General features: G+C 43.6%; 1 protein-coding gene across 7 annotated transcripts in view; it reads right to left on the bottom strand.

Annotated features, from left to right (window-relative positions):
• The window catches only part of med23 (mediator complex subunit 23), a 116,316-nt gene that overhangs the window by 8,918 nt on the left and 84,926 nt on the right, over nucleotides 1-22,472 (bottom strand). For all 7 annotated transcript variants that reach the window (XM_072499160.1, XM_072499154.1, XM_072499155.1 and 4 more), the window contains 5 exons: nucleotides 21,851-22,016; nucleotides 19,701-19,773; nucleotides 13,447-13,661; nucleotides 8,418-8,538; nucleotides 2,481-2,612 (listed from right to left, as the gene is read on the bottom strand). In XM_072499160.1, coding sequence (XP_072355261.1) covers nucleotides 2,481-2,612; nucleotides 8,418-8,538; nucleotides 13,447-13,661; nucleotides 19,701-19,773; nucleotides 21,851-22,016 — 707 coding nt within the window. The remainder of the gene's footprint in view (nucleotides 1-2,480; nucleotides 2,613-8,417; nucleotides 8,539-13,446; nucleotides 13,662-19,700; nucleotides 19,774-21,850; nucleotides 22,017-22,472) is intronic.

Raw genomic sequence — 22,472 nt, 5'->3', positions numbered from 1 at the left:
GGGCTGGGGGGGGGGGGGAATGTTTATTTTAACCATGTTGATGTCATTGTTTATGTTACTGTTATAAACATTTTCAAATACCTCAATAAAATATTAAAAACAAACAATTTCTCACCAGTCGACCTGTCCATGACAACACTGGCAGGAGTGACCACCATACATTTCTTACGGAGATAAAGTCTCAGCTTCACATTGCAGATACCCCGCAACATGTTGGGTGGAACTAACACCTTGCTAAATGGAATAGATTTTAACAAAACTAGAAACACAAAACTGGGCATCCATGAGGCACTTGGGCCATCATCAGTAGAATTCTATTCAACCACAATCTGGCATATCTCCCACTTTAAGCCAGAGGAGTACTTGGGAGGAGGGCGAGACGGGGATCTGGTGGAGTCCACTCGGATTTAGATATGGCTGACCGGGGCTTGGTGCCCCACAACCAAACTGGTCAAGTAAGTCTACTGAATGGGCCGGTTAAGAGGTCAAGGGTATCCGCCCGGTTAAAAGTTTGAAGGCGGACGTGGTTTTTAAGCAGAAGACTCACCTGAAAGTTAAAGATCAAACAAAGCTGAGGAAAGGGTGGGTGGGACAAGTGCTTCATTTGGGGTTGGATATGAAGGCAAGAGGGACAGTGGTGCAAGAGTGAGCTTTCTTGGCAAGTAACATAGTAGGGACCAAGGGGGTGGATATATGTGATTGCTAGTGGAAGGTTAGAGAGAACACCGGTTAGAGGGGGCACCCATGGTGTTGATGAATGTATATGCCCCTAACTGCATGATGTGGTCTTAATGAAGGAGGCCCGAGCGAGGATACAGGACTTGGATGCGCAACAGCTGATTATGGTGGTGGTGGTGGTGGGGGGGGGGGGGGGGGGATTTTTAACACTGTTCTTGATCCTAGGTTGGATCGGTTGTGCCCCTTTTTTATTGATTTTTTTTGTTCTGGACAAGACGTTGCTGACGTGGGTGTTGCGTCAGATAATGCGCCGCTTTTTGTGGACTGTGTGGGGAGAAGCGGGGCTCCCAGCGGCTGCAGTGAAGTTGGACGTGGGGCAATTGGTGGATAAGGGGGTATTTGAGAGAGTGGGTCGACTATAGGCACCTACGTTGAGCTTAATTTCTTCATCAGTGTTGTGAGAGGCTTTGAAAGTGGTAATCAGGGGAGCACATTTTGATTACGGTGGATAGGGATAAGGAAGGTAGGTTGGAGAGGCAGAGGTTGGTGGAAGCCATTTTAGCAGTGAATCAGCAGTACTTGACAGCCCCTGGAGAGCAACTGTTGAAGAAGCGGAAGAACCTAGAGTTGGAGTTCGATCTGGTGTCAACGGGGAAGGCAGTGGGTCAACTATGCTGGGTTAGGGGGGAATTTTATGAGCATGGGGAGAAAGCCAGCAGTCTATTGGCGCATCAGTTGAGGCTGCAGGCAGCGGCGAGGGAGATCTTGTATGTTAAGGACTCTGGTGGGTAGCGTGGCCGAACCTGGGAAGGGGAACGGAGTGTTTGAGGCCTTTTACCGGGGCCTGTACAGGTCACTATTGCATTAATATCTCTTTAACCAGCACTGCCACTCCATCGCCTTTTCCTTTTTTCCTCCCTTTCCTAAATACAGAATACCCCTGGACATTCAATTCCCATCCCTCGTCACCCTGCAGCCATGTCTCCGTAATCCTGATTACATCATATCCGTTTACGTCTATTTGCATGATTAGTTCATCGCTTTATTGCGAATGCTCCACGCGTTAAGGCACAAAGCCTTTAAGCTTATCTTTTTTAACATTAGTCTCGCTCCGCAATATTTTTCACTGTGGCCCTGTTTGAATCTGGCCCTTGGTTTCTCTGCCTATTACTTTTCTTATTCCCCTGTCTGTCTTTTGGTTTTGTCCTCCATTCCTCCTCCTCGGACTCCTTGCGTGGATCCTCCCCTGATGTTTCGATGGGCCGAATGGTCTAATTCTGCTCCTATAACTTATGGTCTCCTGGTCCTATGATCCTTTGAAGTCTGGCAGAGGCACGATGAACTAAATAACCTCTTTCTGTACTATAAAATTCAATGGTCAAATTAAACTTAAATACCAGTTCTCTGCTGTTATTAGCAAATTTATTTGGCTCCTTCCGAATGTCAAAAACTATCTGCAGTTGTGTTTCTTTTAGGTCTAATTAAATTTGGGAACTTTGCCAAAAACAACTTTTTGTAAACATGCCTCTGACAGGCATCTACTCAGATAACTGCAACAAATATCAAGAATTTAAAAGAATGAGACAAAATTTTCCATCCGTCTCTAATTAATAAAACATGAAAATTCCATGTTCATATTCAGAATGCACTCTTCTGGAACTATAAAATCAATATACTGTCAATTTTGTTTCTGTGGGACAATGGTAATGAAAAATCAGCAAAATGACTCACCAATAAAATTAATGGTTGCCATTTTTAGACTCAAATACCATTGCCGTTTAAGGTCTTCATAATCTACTCACCTGATCCTTCACACTGTCTCCTGTAAACATGTACTTTACATGGTAAAGAAAATCACATATAGGGTCCATATAGCTCAGGTGCTTGCTGTTTTGGTCTACGTTCTGTAACATCTCATAAAATGCAATGCCAATCTGCAAGAGATACATATTAAAAATAATTAAAGTAATTGAAGCCTAGCATGAACATGCAACAGACAATTAGCAAGGCTAATGGCATATTGGCTTTTATCACAAGAACGCTGGAATGCAGGAGTATCAAAGTCTTGTTTCAATGTGTAGAATCTTGGTTAGATCACCTCTGGAGTACTGTGTGCAGTTTTGGTCCCCTCACCTTAGGAAGGTACCATAGGAAGGTTCACAAGACCTGTTCCTAAGATGGTGGGGCTGCCAAGAAAGATTGGGGAAACTGGGCCTGCATTCTCTCGAGTTTTGAAGAATGAGAGGTGATTTCATTTAAACTTAAAGGAATGGATATGGTAGGTGCAGGTAAGGTGTTCAGTGTTTGGAGAGTCTAGAACTAGGGGACACAATTTCCAAATAAGGACCAAGATGAGGAGAATCTATTTTACTCGGAGGGTTGTGAATCTTTTGAATTCCCTCCCCCAGAAGGCTGTGGAAGCTCAGTCATAGGGTATGTTTAAAGTAGATGGTCAGATTTCTAAATATCAATGACAAAGGGATAGAAACATAGAAACTAGGAGCAGGGGTAGTTCATGCTATTTTCCTGCTTCCTCCCCATAGCCCTAGAAGTCATTAAAATCGAAAGGTTATCTATCTCTTGAATACATTCATTAATTGGCCTCCACAGCTTTCTGTGGTAGAAAGTTCCACTACTCTCGGAGTTAGGAATTTCCCCTCATCTCAGTCCTAAATGATCTGTACTGTATCCTGAAGTTGTGTCCCCTGGTTCTAGGTTTCTCACCCAGGAAAAATATCCCCCTTGCATCTGGTCTGTCCAGCCCTGTTAGAAGTTAATACATTTCTCTTTTTTTTCGCCAAAGTGTGGTCGGGGAATGGAGCGGAAGGCACCGTTGATGCTCGTGAGCAATGGTTTGCACCTCTGGTGGGGCAGGTGATATGTTGATAAGAGTTTAGCTAGAACCCTCCTGAGGTTGGCCTGGTTAAAGACTTCAGCCATGATTGTCAGGGCTTCAAGGTGATTTGTTTCTTGGTCGTTGATGGTGGAGTGCTGTCTGTCAAGTGCTGTCTGTCAAGTGCTGTCTGTCAAGTGCTGTCTGTCAAGTGCTGTCTGTCAAGTGCTGTCTGTCAAGTGCTGTCTGTCAAGTGCTGTCTGTCAAGTGCTGTCTGTCAAGTGCTGTCTGTCAAGTGCTGTCTGTCAAGTGCTGTCTGTCAAGTGCTGTCTGTCAAGTGCTGTCTGTCAAGTGCTGTCTGTCAAGTGCTGTCTGTCAAGTGCTGTCTGTCAAGTGCTGTCTGTCAAGTGCTGTCTGTCAAGTGCTGTCTGTCAAGTGCTGTCTGTCAAGTGCTGTCTGTCAAGTGCTGTCTGTCAAGTGCTGTCTGTCAAGTGCTGTCTGTCAAGTGCTGTCTGTCAAGTGCTGTCTGTCAAGTGCTGTCTGTCAAGTGCTGTCTGTCAAGTGCTGTCTGTCAAGTGCTGTCTGTCAAGTGCTGTCTGTCAAGTGCTGTCTGTCAAGTGCTGTCTGTCAAGTGCTGTCTGTCAAGTGCTGTCTGTCAAGTGCTGTCTGTCAAGTGCTGTCTGTCAAGTGCTGTCTGTCAAGTGCTGTCTGTCAAGTGCTGTCTGTCAAGTGCTGTCTGTCAAGTGCTGTCTGTCAAGTGCTGTCTGTCAAGTGCTGTCTGTCAAGTGCTGTCTGTCAAGTGCTGTCTGTCAAGTGCTGTCTGTCAAGTGCTGTCTGTCAAGTGCTGTCTGTCAAGTGCTGTCTGTCAAGTGCTGTCTGTCAAGTGCTGTCTGTCAAGTGCTGTCTGTCAAGTGCTGTCTGTCAAGTGCTGTCTGTCAAGTGCTGTCTGTCAAGTGCTGTCTGTCAAGTGCTGTCTGTCAAGTGCTGTCTGTCAAGTGCTGTCTGTCAAGTGCTGTCTGTCAAGTGCTGTCTGTCAAGTGCTGTCTGTCAAGTGCTGTCTGTCAAGTGCTGTCTGTCAAGTGCTGTCTGTCAAGTGCTGTCTGTCAAGTGCTGTCTGTCAAGTGCTGTCTGTCAAGTGCTGTCTGTCAAGTGCTGTCTGTCAAGTGCTGTCTGTCAAGTGCTGTCTGTCAAGTGCTGTCTGTCAAGTGCTGTCTGTCAAGTGCTGTCTGTCAAGTGCTGTCTGTCAAGTGCTGTCTGTCAAGTGCTGTCTGTCAAGTGCTGTCTGTCAAGTGCTGTCTGTCAAGTGCTGTCTGTCAAGTGCTGTCTGTCAAGTGCTGTCTGTCAAGTGCTGTCTGTCAAGTGCTGTCTGTCAAGTGCTGTCTGTCAAGTGCTGTCTGTCAAGTGCTGTCTGTCAAGTGCTGTCTGTCAAGTGCTGTCTGTCAAGTGCTGTCTGTCAAGTGCTGTCTGTCAAGTGCTGTCTGTCAAGTGCTGTCTGTCAAGTGCTGTCTGTCAAGTGCTGTCTGTCAAGTGCTGTCTGTCAAGTGCTGTCTGTCAAGTGCTGTCTGTCAAGTGCTGTCTGTCAAGTGCTGTCTGTCAAGTGCTGTCTGTCAAGTGCTGTCTGTCAAGTGCTGTCTGTCAAGTGCTGTCTGTCAAGTGCTGTCTGTCAAGTGCTGTCTGTCAAGTGCTGTCTGTCAAGTGCTGTCTGTCAAGTGCTGTCTGTCAAGTGCTGTCTGTCAAGTGCTGTCTGTCAAGTGCTGTCTGTCAAGTGCTGTCTGTCAAGTGCTGTCTGTCAAGTGCTGTCTGTCAAGTGCTGTCTGTCAAGTGCTGTCTGTCAAGTGCTGTCTGTCAAGTGCTGTCTGTCAAGTGCTGTCTGTCAAGTGCTGTCTGTCAAGTGCTGTCTGTCAAGTGCTGTCTGTCAAGTGCTGTCTGTCAAGTGCTGTCTGTCAAGTGCTGTCTGTCAAGTGCTGTCTGTCAAGTGCTGTCTGTCAAGTGCTGTCTGTCAAGTGCTGTCTGTCAAGTGCTGTCTGTCAAGTGCTGTCTGTCAAGTGCTGTCTGTCAAGTGCTGTCCGTCAAGTGCTGTCCGTCAAGTGCTGTCCGTCAAGTGCTGTCCGTCAAGTGCTGTCCGTCAAGTGCTGTCCGTCAAGTGCTGTCCGTCAAGTGCTGTCCGTCAAGTGCTGTCCGTCAAGTGCTGTCCGTCAAGTGCTGTCCGTCAAGTGCTGTCCGTCAAGTGCTGTCCGTCAAGTGCTGTCCGTCAAGTGCTGTCCGTCAAGTGCTGTCCGTCAAGTGCTGTCCGTCAAGTGCTGTCCGTCAAGTGCTGTCCGTCAAGTGCTGTCCGTCAAGTGCTGTCCGTCAAGTGCTGTCCGTCAAGTGCTGTCCGTCAAGTGCTGTCCGTCAAGTGCTGTCCGTCAAGTGCTGTCCGTCAAGTGCTGTCCGTCAAGTGCTGTCCGTCAAGTGCTGTCCGTCAAGTGCTGTCCGTCAAGTGCTGTCCGTCAAGTGCTGTCCGTCAAGTGCTGTCCGTCAAGTGCTGTCCGTCAAGTGCTGTCCGTCAAGTGCTGTCCGTCAAGTGCTGTCCGTCAAGTGCTGTCCGTCAAGTGCTGTCCGTCAAGTGCTGTCCGTCAAGTGCTGTCCGTCAAGTGCTGTCCGTCAAGTGCTGTCCGTCAAGTGCTGTCCGTCAAGTGCTGTCCGTCAAGTGCTGTCCGTCAAGTGCTGTCCGTCAAGTGCTGTCCGTCAAGTGCTGTCCGTCAAGTGCTGTCCGTCAAGTGCTGTCCGTCAAGTGCTGTCCGTCAAGTGCTGTCCGTCAAGTGCTGTCCGTCAAGTGCTGTCCGTCAAGTGCTGTCCGTCAAGTGCTGTCCGTCAAGTGCTGTCCGTCAAGTGCTGTCCGTCAAGTGCTGTCCGTCAAGTGCTGTCCGTCAAGTGCTGTCCGTCAAGTGCTGTCCGTCAAGTGCTGTCCGTCAAGTGCTGTCCGTCAAGTGCTGTCCGTCAAGTGCTGTCCGTCAAGTGCTGTCCGTCAAGTGCTGTCCGTCAAGTGCTGTCCGTCAAGTGCTGTCCGTCAAGTGCTGTCCGTCAAGTGCTGTCCGTCAAGTGCTGTCCGTCAAGTGCTGTCCGTCAAGTGCTGTCCGTCAAGTGCTGTCCGTCAAGTGCTGTCCGTCAAGTGCTGTCCGTCAAGTGCTGTCCGTCAAGTGCTGTCCGTCAAGTGCTGTCCGTCAAGTGCTGTCCGTCAAGTGCTGTCCGTCAAGTGCTGTCCGTCAAGTGCTGTCCGTCAAGTGCTGTCCGTCAAGTGCTGTCCGTCACTTCTGCCTGGGGTGGGATGTAGACTGCTGTGTACAGAGGTGAATTCACGTGGGAAGACCACCAATATTAGGGGGAAAACAATTTATGTTGAACAAGAGATAGCTAATTGGTTGATAAGTGGACTCTGATTGGTGGGGGTGTTGCCATGAAGAATGCACCAGCTGATGGTGCCTGACAATTAACAGTCAAGCATTGTTTGAAATTTAAACCAGGCAGCTTGAGTATGATTGGTCACGGCATTACCCTGAGCAATGAATCAGCAACCAGTAGAGAGATTACCCTTGATTACCATTGACTTCCAATTTGCCAGGGCTCCTTGATGCCACACTCAGCCAATTACAGTCTTGATGTCAAAGGCAGTCACACAAACCTCCTCTTTTGCCTTCAGATCTCCTAATCCATGTTCTGAATCATGCCAAGAATGCAGTGACCAAGGCTGAACCTAAACTGAACGTCAGTGAGCAGTGACAGGTATAATACTGTGGACAAAGTCCAACAGGATTGTCCCTCACTACTTGTCACAGACCCAGTCTGGGCTGATATGTCCTCCCTCAGGACTCAGCCAGCTTGGTGAGTAGTTGTGCTACTGAGCCACACTTGGTGGTGGACATTGAAGCCTCCTACCCAGAATACACACTGTGGCCGTGCCACTCTCAAGTGCTTCATTCAATTGGTGTTCAGCATTTAGCAACATCAGTTGAAGGAGATGCTAACCTTGCCCATTTTTGACCTGACCATGCCATACAGAATATGTAGTCAATGTTGAGGACTCCTAAGCAACCCCCTCCCAACAGTATACCACTGTACCATCGCCTCTGGTGGGTCTGTCCTAACGGTGAGGCAGGATGTATTCAGGGAACGTGATCTTCTGTCTGGGACATTGACTGTAAGGTTTGATTCTCAGAATTTCATCATTTCAGGCTGTTACTTGAATAATTTGTGGGACAACTCTTCCAATTTTGACACAAGCCCCCAGATGTTAGTACGGGTTTACAGGGTCAGATATGCTGCTGCTGTTTCGGATATCAATATCAATTCCACGTGGTCTGTCTGGATTTCTTCTTTTTTTACTTTTCTGTAGCTTTTGCGCACAACTGGCTGTCTTGCTGGTCCATTTCAGAGAGCAGTTAAGAATCAAGCACATTGCGTGGGAATTCTGAGATGGGTAACTCACCACCTGACTCCCCAGAGTCTGGAGTCCATGTAGGCCAAAGGACTGTAACTTTCCTTCCCCAAGGGACAGAAGTGACCCAGATGGGTTTTTAACTTCAATCAGAATTAGTTTCAAGGCACCATTACTGAAACTAATTTCTAATTCCAGATTTTTATTCATTAAATGAATTTATTAATTACATTAAAAAAGTTGCCATGTTGGATTTGGACTCCTATCCCCAGGGCCTGGGACTCTGAATTACTGCTCCAGTGACATTACCACCATCTCCTCGTAGCATGTCTCATTTTCAATTTTAATACTTGATGACATTTAATTCTGTAAGAGTTCCAACTGAGAAATAATTCATTTTCTAAAATTAAGCTCAGTGGTTGGTTGCCACAAACTGCAAATTAACATTTAAAATTCACATTAAAATTATATTCCTGTAAACAAAGCACTGACCTCAAGCATACATCGGGTCCTTTCTTGCTGGAACCGTTGCAGGAAAGGGCCAACTAGATGATAAATGTACAACAACTGGAATTCAGTCTTCACCAAAGGCTTTAGCACTTCTGTGAGAAATCTGAGGAATACAAATCATTTATTTTCAGGTTATGTTCTAATTTCTACATTCTCACTCTTCTTTGGGATTCAGGCCATAGACTTGTGCTGTGAACAGACTAAGGAAACAAATAAAACATTTTTTTCTTTCCATTACATTAAATAACATGTCTTGGTTCAAATGATACAAAAAAACCCCATACATAAATATAAATACTACTGTATAGCCTTCAATTATCACTTGTGAAAATCAATGTTGACATTATGCTTTTTACACAATGCTAACTTAGACATGCCAACCCCCACCATCGCAAATCATGAGAGATTTCTTAAAAATCAGGAGAACTCGGTTCTGGAGAATCACATTCAATTTGAAAAGTCTGTTTCTCCCTCCACAGGTGTTGCCACAGACTTGATGAATATTTCCAGCATTTTGCTATTTCAGATTTCTAGCGTACTCCGTAATTTGTTTTTACTTTCGTGAATAGATCAGTTTGTTTTAAACCATAAATTTTGTTTGGCAAGCAGATGCAGGCCCATATAGTTTCAATTCATTTAAACACTTAAGAGCTCAGGCAAAGACGCTACTTGCGATTAACTGCCGTAATTTTGCTGAAAATTGATGAAAGGTTTCTTTCATTGAAACTATAAAATAAATTCCATCCTTCCATGATGTAGTGTGTGTTTATTCATACAAGTGATCATTTCCAGCCTTTTGGATAATCCAAAATATTGTCTTATTCACTTGACCACACAATACAATAGTTAAAATGAGTTTAGAAATACTAGGGGGGAGGCAAAGGCATAAAGGTATTGTCACTGGACTATTAATCCAGAGACCCAGAGTAATGCTCCCAGGTTCAAATTCTGCCACTGCAAGACGGTGAAACTTGAATTCAATAAAAATCTGGAATTAAAAGTCTAATGATGACCATGAAACCATTGTCGATTGTCATAAAACCCATCTGGTTTACAAATGTCCTTTAGAGAAGGAAATCTACACGTGACTCCAGAACCACAGCAATGTGGTTGACTCTCAATTGCTCCTTGGAAGGCAATTAGGGATGGGCACATGCTACATGAACAAATAAAACTACTCAAATGTGAAAAGTCCAATATTCAAAAGTTACGAAAATATATTAAGATTCTTAAACAAAATCATACAAGATATTACAACACCTATCTTAAAAGAAGATGCTCTGCCCTACTCAGTTCAAATTCAACTAAATTCGCAGAAGTTATATTCTGATAATGAAAATCACTGCGGCAGTTTTAGGTAGAAGGAGATTTATGTGGGGATGGTAGATGATTCCTCCAGTTTATTCCAGGAGCTCAAAGTACTCAATTGCAGTGAATCAAGCAAGTGCTACAGAGATTTCCTGTTGTCTCTTTCTCATTCTGGAGACAGTGGCGTAGTGCTTTTGTCACTGGACTAGTAATCCAGAGATCAGGGTAATGCTTTCAGGACCCAGGTTTGAATCCCACCAAGGCAGATGGTGACATTTGAATTCAATAAAAATCTAAAGGTGACCATGGAACCGATCGTCATAAAAATCCATCTGGTTCACTAATGTCCTTTTGGGATGAAAATCTGTTGTCTTTACCTAGTCTGGCCTAAAATGTTACTCCAGACCCACAGCAATGAGGTTGACTCTGAAATGCTCTCAGGGACGGGCAAATGCCAGCCAGCCAGCAATGCCCACATCCCATGACCAAAAAACCCCCTCAGTGCTCTTTGTCAAACATCACTGTCACAATATCTATTTGCAAATATTATTCCTCATCTAATTCCCATCAATGCTGGCACTTTTAAATCTCACTTCAATCACCCTCCAATTTATAGATTCCCTCAAATTAAGCAACACTTTTTTTGCTCATGAAAAATATAGCACCTCGTCCACCATTTGATATTCAAATACACCAAATCGAACGTTGCTCCTGTACCACGCAGTCTTGACCTTCTTGGCTATTTTTAGGATCTGAGACTGTGGGAGGAAACTGGAGCACCCAGAGGAAACCCACGCACACACGGGGAGAAAGTGCTCACTCCACATAGACAGTGACCCAAGGTCAAAATTACACCCGGGTCCTTGGCACTGTGAGGCAACAGGGCTAACCACCGTGACATGTTGGGGTGGGGTGTTCTGATTATGATTTGTTTTCATTTTTGGGGGGTGGGGGGAAAGGGAGAATATGTTTGGAATTGTATTTGTTCTGTGTTTTGATGAAAGGGCCATCTAGACTCGAAACATTAGCTCTTTTCTCTCCTTACAGATGCTGCCAGACCTGCTGACATTTTCCAGCATTTTCTCTTTGGTTTCAGATTCCAGCATCCGCAGTAATTTGCTTTTATCCAGTGATTGGCTTGTCTAGTGCTTTTGTAATCTGATTAATCTATCATGTGGCAAAGATCAATCTGATCCCATAAAAAGGTGAATACATTCACTTTAATTAGGATTGGAAACAGATTTTAGATATTTAGAAGAAATTTAATAAAAACTTTTGGACACCTCCGACTGGTTGATTGGATCTAATTCAGTAAATAATAGCCAGGTGAATGGATCAACAAAAAGATGGTTTGAAATTTCAGCTGAAATTCTCTCTCTCTCTTACCAACAAGTTGGATCAACTAGAAAGGAAATAGCATGGATTGCAGCAACGTAATCTGACGTAAGTTGTCACACAGTCATAGATGTCAGCATGTAAACTGGCCTGCTTAATTTCTCAGTTGAATGCTTGAGACTTTTTAACTCCATCAGAGAACTGGATTAAGTGGAGGTTGAGAATCACTATGAATACATTAAACTTTAATCAAATTTGTTTTATATTTTCCTGTCAGCTCGCTTACCAAATGTGGTGAGTGAGGGATGGTGCAAAATCATTGGCATATGAACAGAAAACACAACAGGCCCATTACTGGTTTCAGGGAAGCCTAGACAACTAAACAATGCTTTCTAGGAAGGAGGATCAAAATAAGAGTCTTCAAAGGATTAATGCCTTAAGTCCAAAAGTAAGTGGTCTAAAATTGCCTGAGTGGTTATAATCATGGAATCTTCTTGTATAGCTTGGCAGGTTGCAGAACCCTCTCATCTCCCAAATGGACTTTTACAAATCAAGAATAAAGTCAGCCTTTCACCTGGTGGAGGATGCTGAAAAATAGCTCAATTTTCTCTTACAGAAAAGCATCAGCTTTGAAGCGATTGGGATGGCGAACAGGAAGGAGAATTTGCATTAATCAAAAACTCACTTTTAGTTTCACTTTTAGTTTGACAGAAAAGGAGTAAAAAGCCAGCAGTACAATACTGAAGAGAAAAACACAACACATTTCTGAACATTATTTATGTTTACTTAACTTGCACTTAGTGGTTGGGTAGGATACAAGCCTTTGAAAGTCTAAATGATTATTTCCATTTTGAGACGAACAAATTTAGTGAAAATGACCACTTTAGAAAATAGCATTAGAAAGTTTGTGCTATGGTTTCAATAACAGTCATCGGATATCAACCAGTCTCACAAAGCTATGTGCACTTTAAGGGGAAACAAAGCATCACTTCCAACAACTTGGGCCATAATCACTAGGTCTTAATGTACAATTAGTATGTCTGAAGCACACTCTGAATACCAAAAAGAAACTGTTTGATCTAAACAATACTACTTGCTATAATGTTTCTGATCAATTTCTGGTAACACTGTTGAGAGCCTGACATGAGAAAGGTAACCATCCGGTTCAATATAACTATGTTATGGGCGAGGCGTTTTCAGAACCCCAAAATGTATCATGGAGTTCAACCAACCTCTCCCTTTAATGGATTTGTTGCTTTTCCTAGCACATGGCTTTTTCCCTAGGTGTGATATTACAATTATGGACACGTGGGTTTTTAAACACAAAACACTGCTTATTCCATGAACTCAACTTGACATCTTAAATAAACATTGGATCTCTTAACACCCCTTACTTCAAAGATAACTCAGAAAATATTGCAACAGTAATCAACTCCTTAAACTGTTCCTTCAAACTTCCAAGAGACTTAATACCTTATAAACAAAATCACATCAGGTTAAAGGTTTTACTATTATGAGTTTAAATCACCCAAATGATCCAGAGATGGTATTTTATGGCAGACATCACAGCTCACTGCAAACACAGACACACACAAGCGGTTTTTAAAACTAAACCTGCAAAACTAAACTGCAAAATGGCTGACCTGACCTCAGCTCCACCAACTCTCTGACATCACTGTTTTCTTAAAGGTACATTGCTTAAACATCCATGTCTTAAAGGTACTCTCACATGACAACTAGAAGAACTCAACAGCGCCCAATGGATTATAGAGCTTCTAGACATTCCCAATGTCTGAATCAAGTCTAGAATATTGTATAAAAATAAGTTAAGCAAATCAGCTTTACTATCAAAGTAAGGTACTCATGATTATAGTATGTGAAAATTGAGATGTTATTGCTCAAAAACGTTCACATTAATTGGGAAAGCACAAAGTACACATAATTTGTCTGCATGTATCCAAGTATGTCAAGATTACTGATCTGCTAGCCATTGCTAATGAACTTGTTCCATCTCTCCTAGGGGCCAAGCTGATAATGGGAAAAGCATTCAGAAATATTTAGGAAAACATTCTGTTTCATGTTAATTCCCTTCCTCACCGGTTATGCTTTATTTTTGATGCATTTATAATTTGCATTCAAGTCAGTTTTTGCTGCAGCACATACAGAATGATATAAAGCTGTGTCTTAAGCACACTAAAAATTTGCTGCATTTGTAAAAATAACTGCAAGCATCGATATGCACTGTACAAAACAGCCTACTTCAAGCTGAATTCGTAAAAAATATTCTCTCCCAACCAACGTAATATTAAACCAATATTAAATAGAGTCACATTTTAATAAGACAAATAGAAAGATTTCTATTACATACTTGGGGATAAGGGAAAGTTGTCCAATGCTTGAATGATGCCACACTGCATGTGCCAAGGCCAAAACATAGCTGCAATACATCTCACAATATGACTGGTGGCAAGCTGTGAAATCAAACAGCTGGAATGGATATCCAACCCATTCTGTATCTGAGGTCAGCGTAGCACTGTTGATAACACTCACAATACGATCGTTCAATACTATCCAGTAGGGCTCCTTAAATTAAAAAAATATATTTTTTAGAAATAAAATCCTTGTTAAATGACAATATTTCAAATTTGGGAACATAGCACACTTTCAACTAAATTACGAAGAGTGCCTGTAATCTTGGTGTCACATTTGACCCCAAAATGAGTTTCCGACCTTGTGTCATCACTAAGCCTGTCTATTTTCACCTCAGTGACATCACTTAACTCCAGCCCATCCCGGTTCAAAAGCTGCTGAAATCCACTTACATGTCGTTTGTTACTTCTAGACCTGACTATTTGATTGCCCACTGTTCAGTTTTCCATCAACTGAAGTAATCTAAAACTCTGCTGCCCATGTCCTTACTCACACCAGATCCTGTTCAACCATCACCCCATGTTTGATGAATTGCACTGGCTCCCAGTTAAAACCAATACCTTGATTTTAAAATGTTCATCCTGCATTTTAAATACCCTCATGGTCTTGCCTCTCCCTATTCCCAGAATAATCTATAATCTTCAACCCCACAATCCTCAGAGATATCTGCACTTACCAAACTTTGGCCTCAATTAACTCTTTCTTAAATTCTCCACTACTAGAAGTCATGCCTACCGCCAACCCCCCACCCCCCCCCCTTCCCAACTCACACACACCACCAGACTACTCTCCTTTCTCCTTTAAGACATTCCTTATAACCTAACTTTGACTGAGGTTTTGGTCAGCTGTCTTCATTTGGCCTTATGGTAGTGTTAATATTTGCTTTGTAATGTTCCTTGTTTTATAACAGGAAAGGCACTATAGAATTACAAGTTGTAATTTACTGCACTGTAAGGCATGCCTCCATGTTGGGCAACTAATTACAATGTCAATTGTTACACAGTGGGATATTAATGATTTCACTAGGCTGAGAGATTGCGACTGAATTTGTCCTACAAATCTTACTGTCATTCCATAATGAGTTTTTCAGCTGACTGATGGAAGCAGTCAAGTAAATCCACTGTTACATTGACCCTCATCGACCACAAATGGGCATGTGACAATAAATCAATCAATAGCAGACTGAGCATTCTTTCACCTTGTCCTCCGATATCAGAATTGCAGTGGTCTGTTGTACCAATACACCAGCACAGCTTTTCCAATAGGTTATCTGTTTTACTAGTGTTACACAGGCAGCAGCTAGGCAGCAAAGAGAGAAAATAGCCAGAGTTCTATTTTTCCAGATATCCTTCCACTTTAGCCCCAGCCTATTTTCCAGTTAAAATCTCTGGTTTGGGAAGTACCCATGCACCTTTGGGTGAGCAGATGCAAATTAGGCTGTAATAATATGCTGATATCACAACATCCAGGATCAAAGGCTATAGGGGGTAGGAAGGAAAGTGGAGTGATGCCACAATTAGATCAGCCATAATTTTACTGAAAGGCAGAGCAGGCTTGAGGGTTGAATGGCCTACTCGTGCTCCTAACACGCATGTATGTTTCCTTGTCTGTATTAATCAGGCATCAAATGGTTCTGGATTCTTTAGAAAAGTGAATTAAAAACAGGCCGGCAGTTATAGTTATAGGACAAACATTGAACCCACATGCTCCTTTACTCAATATCACTACTAGGCAGCAGGAATGTACTCCACTGTCTCAATATAAAGCATTTTGCGACTAGTAGAACCATATCATGAAACCTCCATTCATGGATATGTTGCCAAAGGCTGTGAATCCCATGCATTCCTCTCCAACTCATTAGCTCCACCAGGTTGCATGTCATTGAGCTAAGTTTTTTTAACGTAGGAATTATTTACAAGGAAACTCCACAGCATTTTAATTGTTCTATGGGTATAGAGAGATTATGGGTCAAATGCGGGTAAGTGGAACTTGCTTAGTGATAGAAACTGGGCGACATGGACAAGCTGGACCGAAGGGCCGGATTCCATGCTGTAAACATATATGACTATTACAATGTCAATCCCCTTATTAACAACAACGAGCCCATCCTACCACCAACCCCCAAACATCGGCCTGCATGACAATATAAGCATCAAATAAGACAAAACCTCCCAAGGAAAAAAGAGAAGAAAAAAGGAATCAGGAATCGCCTCTGGTCACCATTGACATATATAGTCCACCCCCCCAACCCCTCCCCTCATATTCAAAGCAATCCAATCCCCGAAAGTGTACTGTGAATGACACCCATGAATTGTAGACCGTCCCCTCCCCCCACACAGATTCCTCCCTTCCACTTCCTCTTGCAAACTTCTCCCACCAGCCTCGGTTCCTTCCCCCACCTTTCACTCCGGCTAGACTCACCAAAACCTGTTTTACCAGCCTCCGATGGCCGCAGCCCCTCCCCCCACCCACTCCCGTTCACTGGCTGGCTTAAACCAGCCAGCATGGAGGCACCCCCAATGGTCTCCTTCCCCCTTGCCCGGTTCCTGGGAAACAAAGAAATCCCCTCTAACACACAACCCCAGCATACACACCCATGCCCCAAAGAACCATCATTGCAAATAAAGTCCCAACTCTTCCCCTGTCCAAATAGACAGCGTCGACTCATTTAGTACATACACCATCACGCCGTGAAAAAAGAAAGTTACATGAGGCTACATTGATACAAGACCAGCTCAGTCCCATTTCTCAATTCTGCCACAGCCCTTCAGCCTTCGCAAACCCCTCCGCCACTTCCGCCGTCCCAAAATAAAAGTCCTTGGATTTGTAGGTCACCCTCAACTTAGCTGGATACACTATGCCGCACTGCACATTGCTGTTGTAGTGCCTTCTTCACCCGGCTGGAGCCCGCCCACCTCCTCGCCAACTCCACCTTAAAGTCTTGGTATATGCGTATACCAGCTCCAGCCCACTGCACCACCTGCTTCTGATTTGCCCAGCACAGAACCTTCTCCTTCACGCTGTACCTATGGAAACAAACAGTCATTACTCTTGGTGGCTCACTCACCTTTGGTATAGGCCTCCACGACCTTTGAGCCCGATCCAGTTCATTCCCCTCCCCCAATAGCTCCGCCGACATCGTGGCAAAATACTCCGTCGCCTTCGGGCCTTCCACCCCTTCGGGCAGACCCACAATCCTCAGATTCTGCTGCCTGTTCAGTTTTCCAGGTGTTCCATTTTGGCTCGCAGACCCTTGTTGGTCTCCATCACCCTCCGCAGCTCCTTCCCCATCGAGGTGAGTTGATCACTGTGCTGCGATAATGCCTCTTCCACTTCCTTCAGTGTCTCACCTTGCTCCCGCACCTCCGCTGCTGCGCTTGATACCTCCGCCCTCACCGGGGCAATCACCTCCTCCACCAGCACTTTCAATACCGCCCCATCTCCTTCTTCATCGCTTCCATGTGCTTTATGAACTGTTTTTCAATGTTCCACGGTCATCACCGTGGTCATTTCTTCTTCCGTGAGCAATGCAGCCGCCCCTGGTACCCCAGCCTCCGCTTTCCTTACAGTTCCTACGTTGACCTTTCCACTCACTGGCGGACTTTCATTAACCCCCTTTTTCACAGCTGTTTTTTTCCCAACCTTCTCCTCGCTGTGCCTTCCTACAACTTTTTCAGCCTCCGTTGCCCTTGGGACCGGGCGTTAAAACCCCGACAATTCTGTAACTGAACAGGAGCCTTCCAAAGAGCGGCTGCTTCCCGCCCGCCGTCACCGGAAGTCCTATGACTATGAAGTTTATAAAGGTTGGTGAGTGTACCCAATTTTTAGGTTTAAAAAAATATAATTTCACAGCATGTGGGTGTTGCTGGCTAGGTCAGAATTTTTATTGGCCAGCGCTAACTGCCCCTGAGAAGGTGGTGGTGAACTGTCTACTTGAACTGCTGCAGTCCATGTGTTGTAGGTACACCCACTGTGCTGTTAGGAAGGAAGTTTCAGGATATTGACCCAGTGACAGAGAAGGGATGGTGAGGAAATTCAGAAGAACGATTCCAGGGATAAACAGCTGTATCTAGGAGGGTAGATTGGAGAGGTTGGATCCGTTTCCCTTGGGTGAAAAGAAGGCTGAGAGGCAATAAAGCTCCTGAGGGATATGGACAAGGTAAGTACTGAGGAACTGTTCCTTCTCAAGACCTAGATGACACCAATTCAAAATGATGGGCAAAAAGAGAAGTTATGTAAGGAAAGGTTTTTTCCACCCAGAGTAAGATTTGGAGTCTGCAACGAACTGAGTGGTTTGATCCGAGATATTCAAAAGAGAATTTGGATTGCTATCTGAAAAGAATGAATGTGTACGGTTACGGGGATAAGGCAGTATAGTGGAATTAGGTACAATGTGCACTCAGACAACTGGTGCAGACTCAAAGAGGTGATTGGCCTCCTTCTGCACTGTAAAGATTTTGTGATTCTGTGAAAGCTTAATATTTCAGACATTAGGCTTTAAATTCCTTTCAGAATTCAGCTTAATGAAACACAAGGGGCGCGATTCTCCGCTGCTGTGCCGGTTGGGAGAATCCTCTGGTGCGCCATTTTTCCCTGCGACGCCGGTCCGACGCCCTCCCACGATTCACCCAAGCGGCGAGAACAGCCCCGTCGAGTTCTGCGCGGCGCAGGCCAGAGAATCGCCCGGGCCACCCAAAATGGCGATTCTCCGCTACACCCGCTATTCTCCGGCCCGGATGGGCTGAGCGGCATGCACAAAATGACAGCTTCACACCTGGTCGCTGCCGGAGGGAACAGCGCGGGAAAACTGGGGGGGGGGGTTCTTTCACCGGGGTAGGACTCAAAAGGGGTCTGGCCCGCGATCGGTGCCCACCAATCGGCGGGCCGGCCTCTCGGAAGGAGGACCTCCTTTCCTCCGCGCCCCGCAAGATCCATCCGACATCTTCTTGCGGGGCGGCCACGGGGAGGACGGCAAACACGCATGTGCGGGTTGGCGCCAGCTGGCACGGCCAACCCGCGCAGGCGCGGGTGATGCCAGTTACGCGGCGCCAATGCCTGGCGCGCGCTGGCGACGCTGCTTTCGCGACACGCCCCCCAAGTTTCTCGCGGCCCTGATCCTAGCCCATTTTCGGGCCTTAAATCGGACGAGATCGGGGCCGTTTCGCGCCTTCGTGAACCTAGACAGCATTCACGACGGCGTGGGCACTTAGTCGCGGGAGCTGAGAATCGCGCCCCTAATCCTTTAAAATGTAGAAAAAATGAAATACAGTTTTACAATGCACAAGCATTCTGGATCTTCTATGTAATCTTTACCAAAACTCTAAGATCATGTTGTGGCCTTTTAAAGAAATACTTTCTGCATTTGCTGTTTCTTTTCAGTTGATTAACATTGAGACATAGTGCAGGCTCAAACGGCTGGTGGCTAGAATTTTCCAAACATGATACATTTTAAAAACAAAAATAGATTAATATTTAAATTGATTTTAAATTACTTTGATTTCCCATGTAGGAAAACTTGTGAAGGAAGTACTCTCTATTCTCAAATGTTAACATTACATCCGGGCTGGCTAAATCGCTGGCTTTTAAAGCAGACCAAGGCAGGCCAGCAGCACGGTTCAATTCCCATACCAGCCTCCCCGAACAGGCGCCGGAATGTGGCGACTAGGGGCTTTTCACAGTAACTTCATTTGAAGCCTACTTGTGACAAGAAATTATTTTTATTTCATTAGTTATTTTGTCCACTTCTTATTTCACATTTGTCGCTTTGTATTCAACACTTTCTTTTGAACACTTTCTCATCATTGTACTACAGCCTTGGACCATTAAGGCTTGTAGACTTTCAGGTGTCCAACGCAATCAATTGTTTGATCTCGTAAAGCAAGCCACATTGGCTAAAGATTGACATCTGTAGTAACAGGAACCTCAGGAAGAGGGCAAGAAGAATCAATCAATCATTCAGCACTTCTGCTGACGATAACAATAATCCAATGTCCGCACTATCATGTCACTGCCACTGGAAAGTCAATGGGTCTTTTTGAAAGACTTTGGAACCTCGACAGAAAACCTTTGTTCCTCATAAAAAATTTGAAGAGAATCTGAAAGGGATTAATCCTGAATTCAGGTTCTACAGTACAAAACCTCATTGGCTACATTAATTATTAGTATATACTCAGAATTTCTTATAAAACTTACAGGTAATGCAGTTATCACAAGTCCAATTGCATTCATCCAGGCGGTAATGTTCTCTCTCGGTACTAATGGCTGACTAGAAGAGAAGAAAAACTCGTACAGAAGCAAGTTACAAAAACACCAGTACAGAAGCAAAATACTGTGGATGCTGAAAACCTGAAATAAAAACAGAAAGTCCTAGAAACAATTAGCAGATCTGGCAGTAAGTGTGGAGACTGAAACAGAGTTAACGCTTCTGCAAGTTCGCAAGTTACATTGTTTTTCAAGAAAGGAGGGAGAAACAGGCCAGTTAGCCAAAAATCCGATGTTGGGAAATGCTGGAATCGATCATTAAAGGAAGGTTTAACAAATATACTTAGAAAAGCATAGTATGGTTAGAACAAGTCAACATGATTTTACAAAGTGAAATCCTAATTGACAAAGCAAAGAGGTTTTTTTGAGAATGTAACTGGTAGGGTAGATAAAGGGAAAACAGTAGATGCAGCATATTTGTATTTTCAAAAGGCATTTGATAAGGTGCCACACAAAATGGATGAGATAAGGGCTCATGGAGTTGGGGGATAATATTTTTACATGGATAGAGAATTGGGTTAATGGATAGAAAGCAGAGAGTGGACATAAACGGTGATTTTTCAAGTTGGTAGGCAGTCAACAGTGGAATTTGCAAAGATCAGTTCTGCAGTCGCAGCTATTTACAATTTATATTGATGAAAAGATAAAGGGCAGAGAATAACATATCTAAGTTTGCTGATGATACCACGTTAGGTGGAAAGGTAAACTATGGTTAGGACACGGAGAATACAAAGAGATATGGACAGTTTAAGTGAGTGAGCAACAAAATGGCGGATGGATTATAATGTTGCAAAATGTGAAGTTATTCACTTCGGTAATAAGGATAGGAAATCAGAATTTATTTTAAAAATGTGAGAGACTTGTAAATGTTGATGTTCAAACAGACTTGGGTGTGCTCAGACAAGGAACACAAAGTTAGTATGTAAGTGCAGCAAGCAATTAGGAAGGCAAATAACATGTTGGTCTTTATTGCAAGAGGACTGGAGTACAAGTATAAAGAGATCTTGCTACAATTTTACAGGTTTCTGGTGGGACCACATCTAGAATATTATGTGCAGTTTTGGTCTCCACATTTAAGAAAGGACATGCTTGCATTGGAGACACTACTGTTGCTTCTGGGCTCCAGATTCAATTCCCAGCTTGGGTCACTGACTGCACATTCTCCGTGTCTACATGGGTTTCCTCCGGGTGCTCCGGTTTCCTCCCGCAAGTCCTGAAAGATGTGCGGTTAGGTTATATGGACATTCTGAATTCTCCCTCTGTGTACCCGAACAGGCGCCGGAATGTGGCGACTAGGGGCTTTTCACAGTAACTTCATTGCAGTGTTAATTTAAGCCTACTTGTGAAATAAAGATTATATTACTATTACTTCTTGTGTTCTTGTCAATGACCTTTCATCAGAACATCAGATCATACGAGATCATCAAAATGAAACATTGTTTCTCTCTCCACAGATGTTGGCAGACTTGCTGACAAAACACCTGGCTGGCTTTAGAGATAATCCCTACAAGACTTTTCTGACACAATAACAAGGAATACCACCCAAAGAATCATGACTACTAATGGGACTAGGTTAAAACCCACATTTCACCAAAAATTAAGATTTTAAACATAGGTGCGTTGTGAAACATATTCAACATCATTCTACAAAGAGACAGAATTTATAATCCCACCCACCACTGTCCTCTCACAAGATTCACACAAGTGGATAGTTGCAAACTGTGCAGCTTCTTTTGTATTGGAAGGTGTGGAAGGAAAAAAAGATAAAAGGAATTTGTGTAAAATCTGCGAAAAAGCTGATTTGTGATCTTTACAGCTGATGGTGCACAAGCACATTAGAACAGGAAAGAAAATGGCAGTCCCAAATTTTCCCATTTTAACGGGTGGCTAATTTTTAGTTTTAATTATTTATATCACTAGCCGAACAAGTTAACCCAGGAATCCTGAAATGGATGTGATTTTATTTTAGAATTCAGTCAAATCACATTTCAGCTAAATATAACCTACAAGTCAAAGCTAAAGCTTTCCTTTCAATCCACTGTTGTCCAAGGTGAATAAAGTTAATTTTGAAACAAAGTTACCTCTTTAGTACAACATTAAGAAGTGCATTTCCTACTTCCTTCCCTGGAACAGACAAGGCCATAAGTTCCACACAGGTTACATGAAGGGCATGTGCTGCTGGGTTGGGAAATTCATTGAATCTCCAGTCACAGTTTGGAAAAGGACCAGGCGATTTTCCTGCCATTGGTGGTGAACTGATTAAGGAAATACTGAATGGGTAACAGTGAATAAAGTTTTGATGTATTAAACAATTGCTTAATATTTAAAATAATTCTGATAATATTAATATTTATAAATTTAAAAAAAAGAGTAAAACAAGTGCTTCCTTGATCGATGCTCAATGGGAATTATTGCCAATAGAAGACCTCAAACCTCAGCAAAATAAACTAAGCAACTATATCTTCATTCCTATTAAGTTGTGTCTTAACCTGCAGATATAGTAGGAGCGGAACAAATGAAAAGAAAGGTAACTGAACTAACTTTGATATTACACAACTGCATAAACTACAAATAAAAGTGCACTCAGCTGGAACTACCAATGTCTGTTTTAAAGTTTCTTGGATGCTTTCACTACAGCTGTGGACACTTCCATTCAAAACTTTTGCATGGAAAATGAATTACTTCCCATCAGCATGAGAATCA

This window comes from Scyliorhinus torazame, chromosome 4, assembly GCF_047496885.1.
Source record: "Scyliorhinus torazame isolate Kashiwa2021f chromosome 4, sScyTor2.1, whole genome shotgun sequence".
Lineage (NCBI taxonomy): Eukaryota > Metazoa > Chordata > Chondrichthyes > Carcharhiniformes > Scyliorhinidae > Scyliorhinus > Scyliorhinus torazame.
Note: the sequence above shows the minus strand (reverse complement) of the source record. Positions and strands in the feature narration are given on the sequence as shown.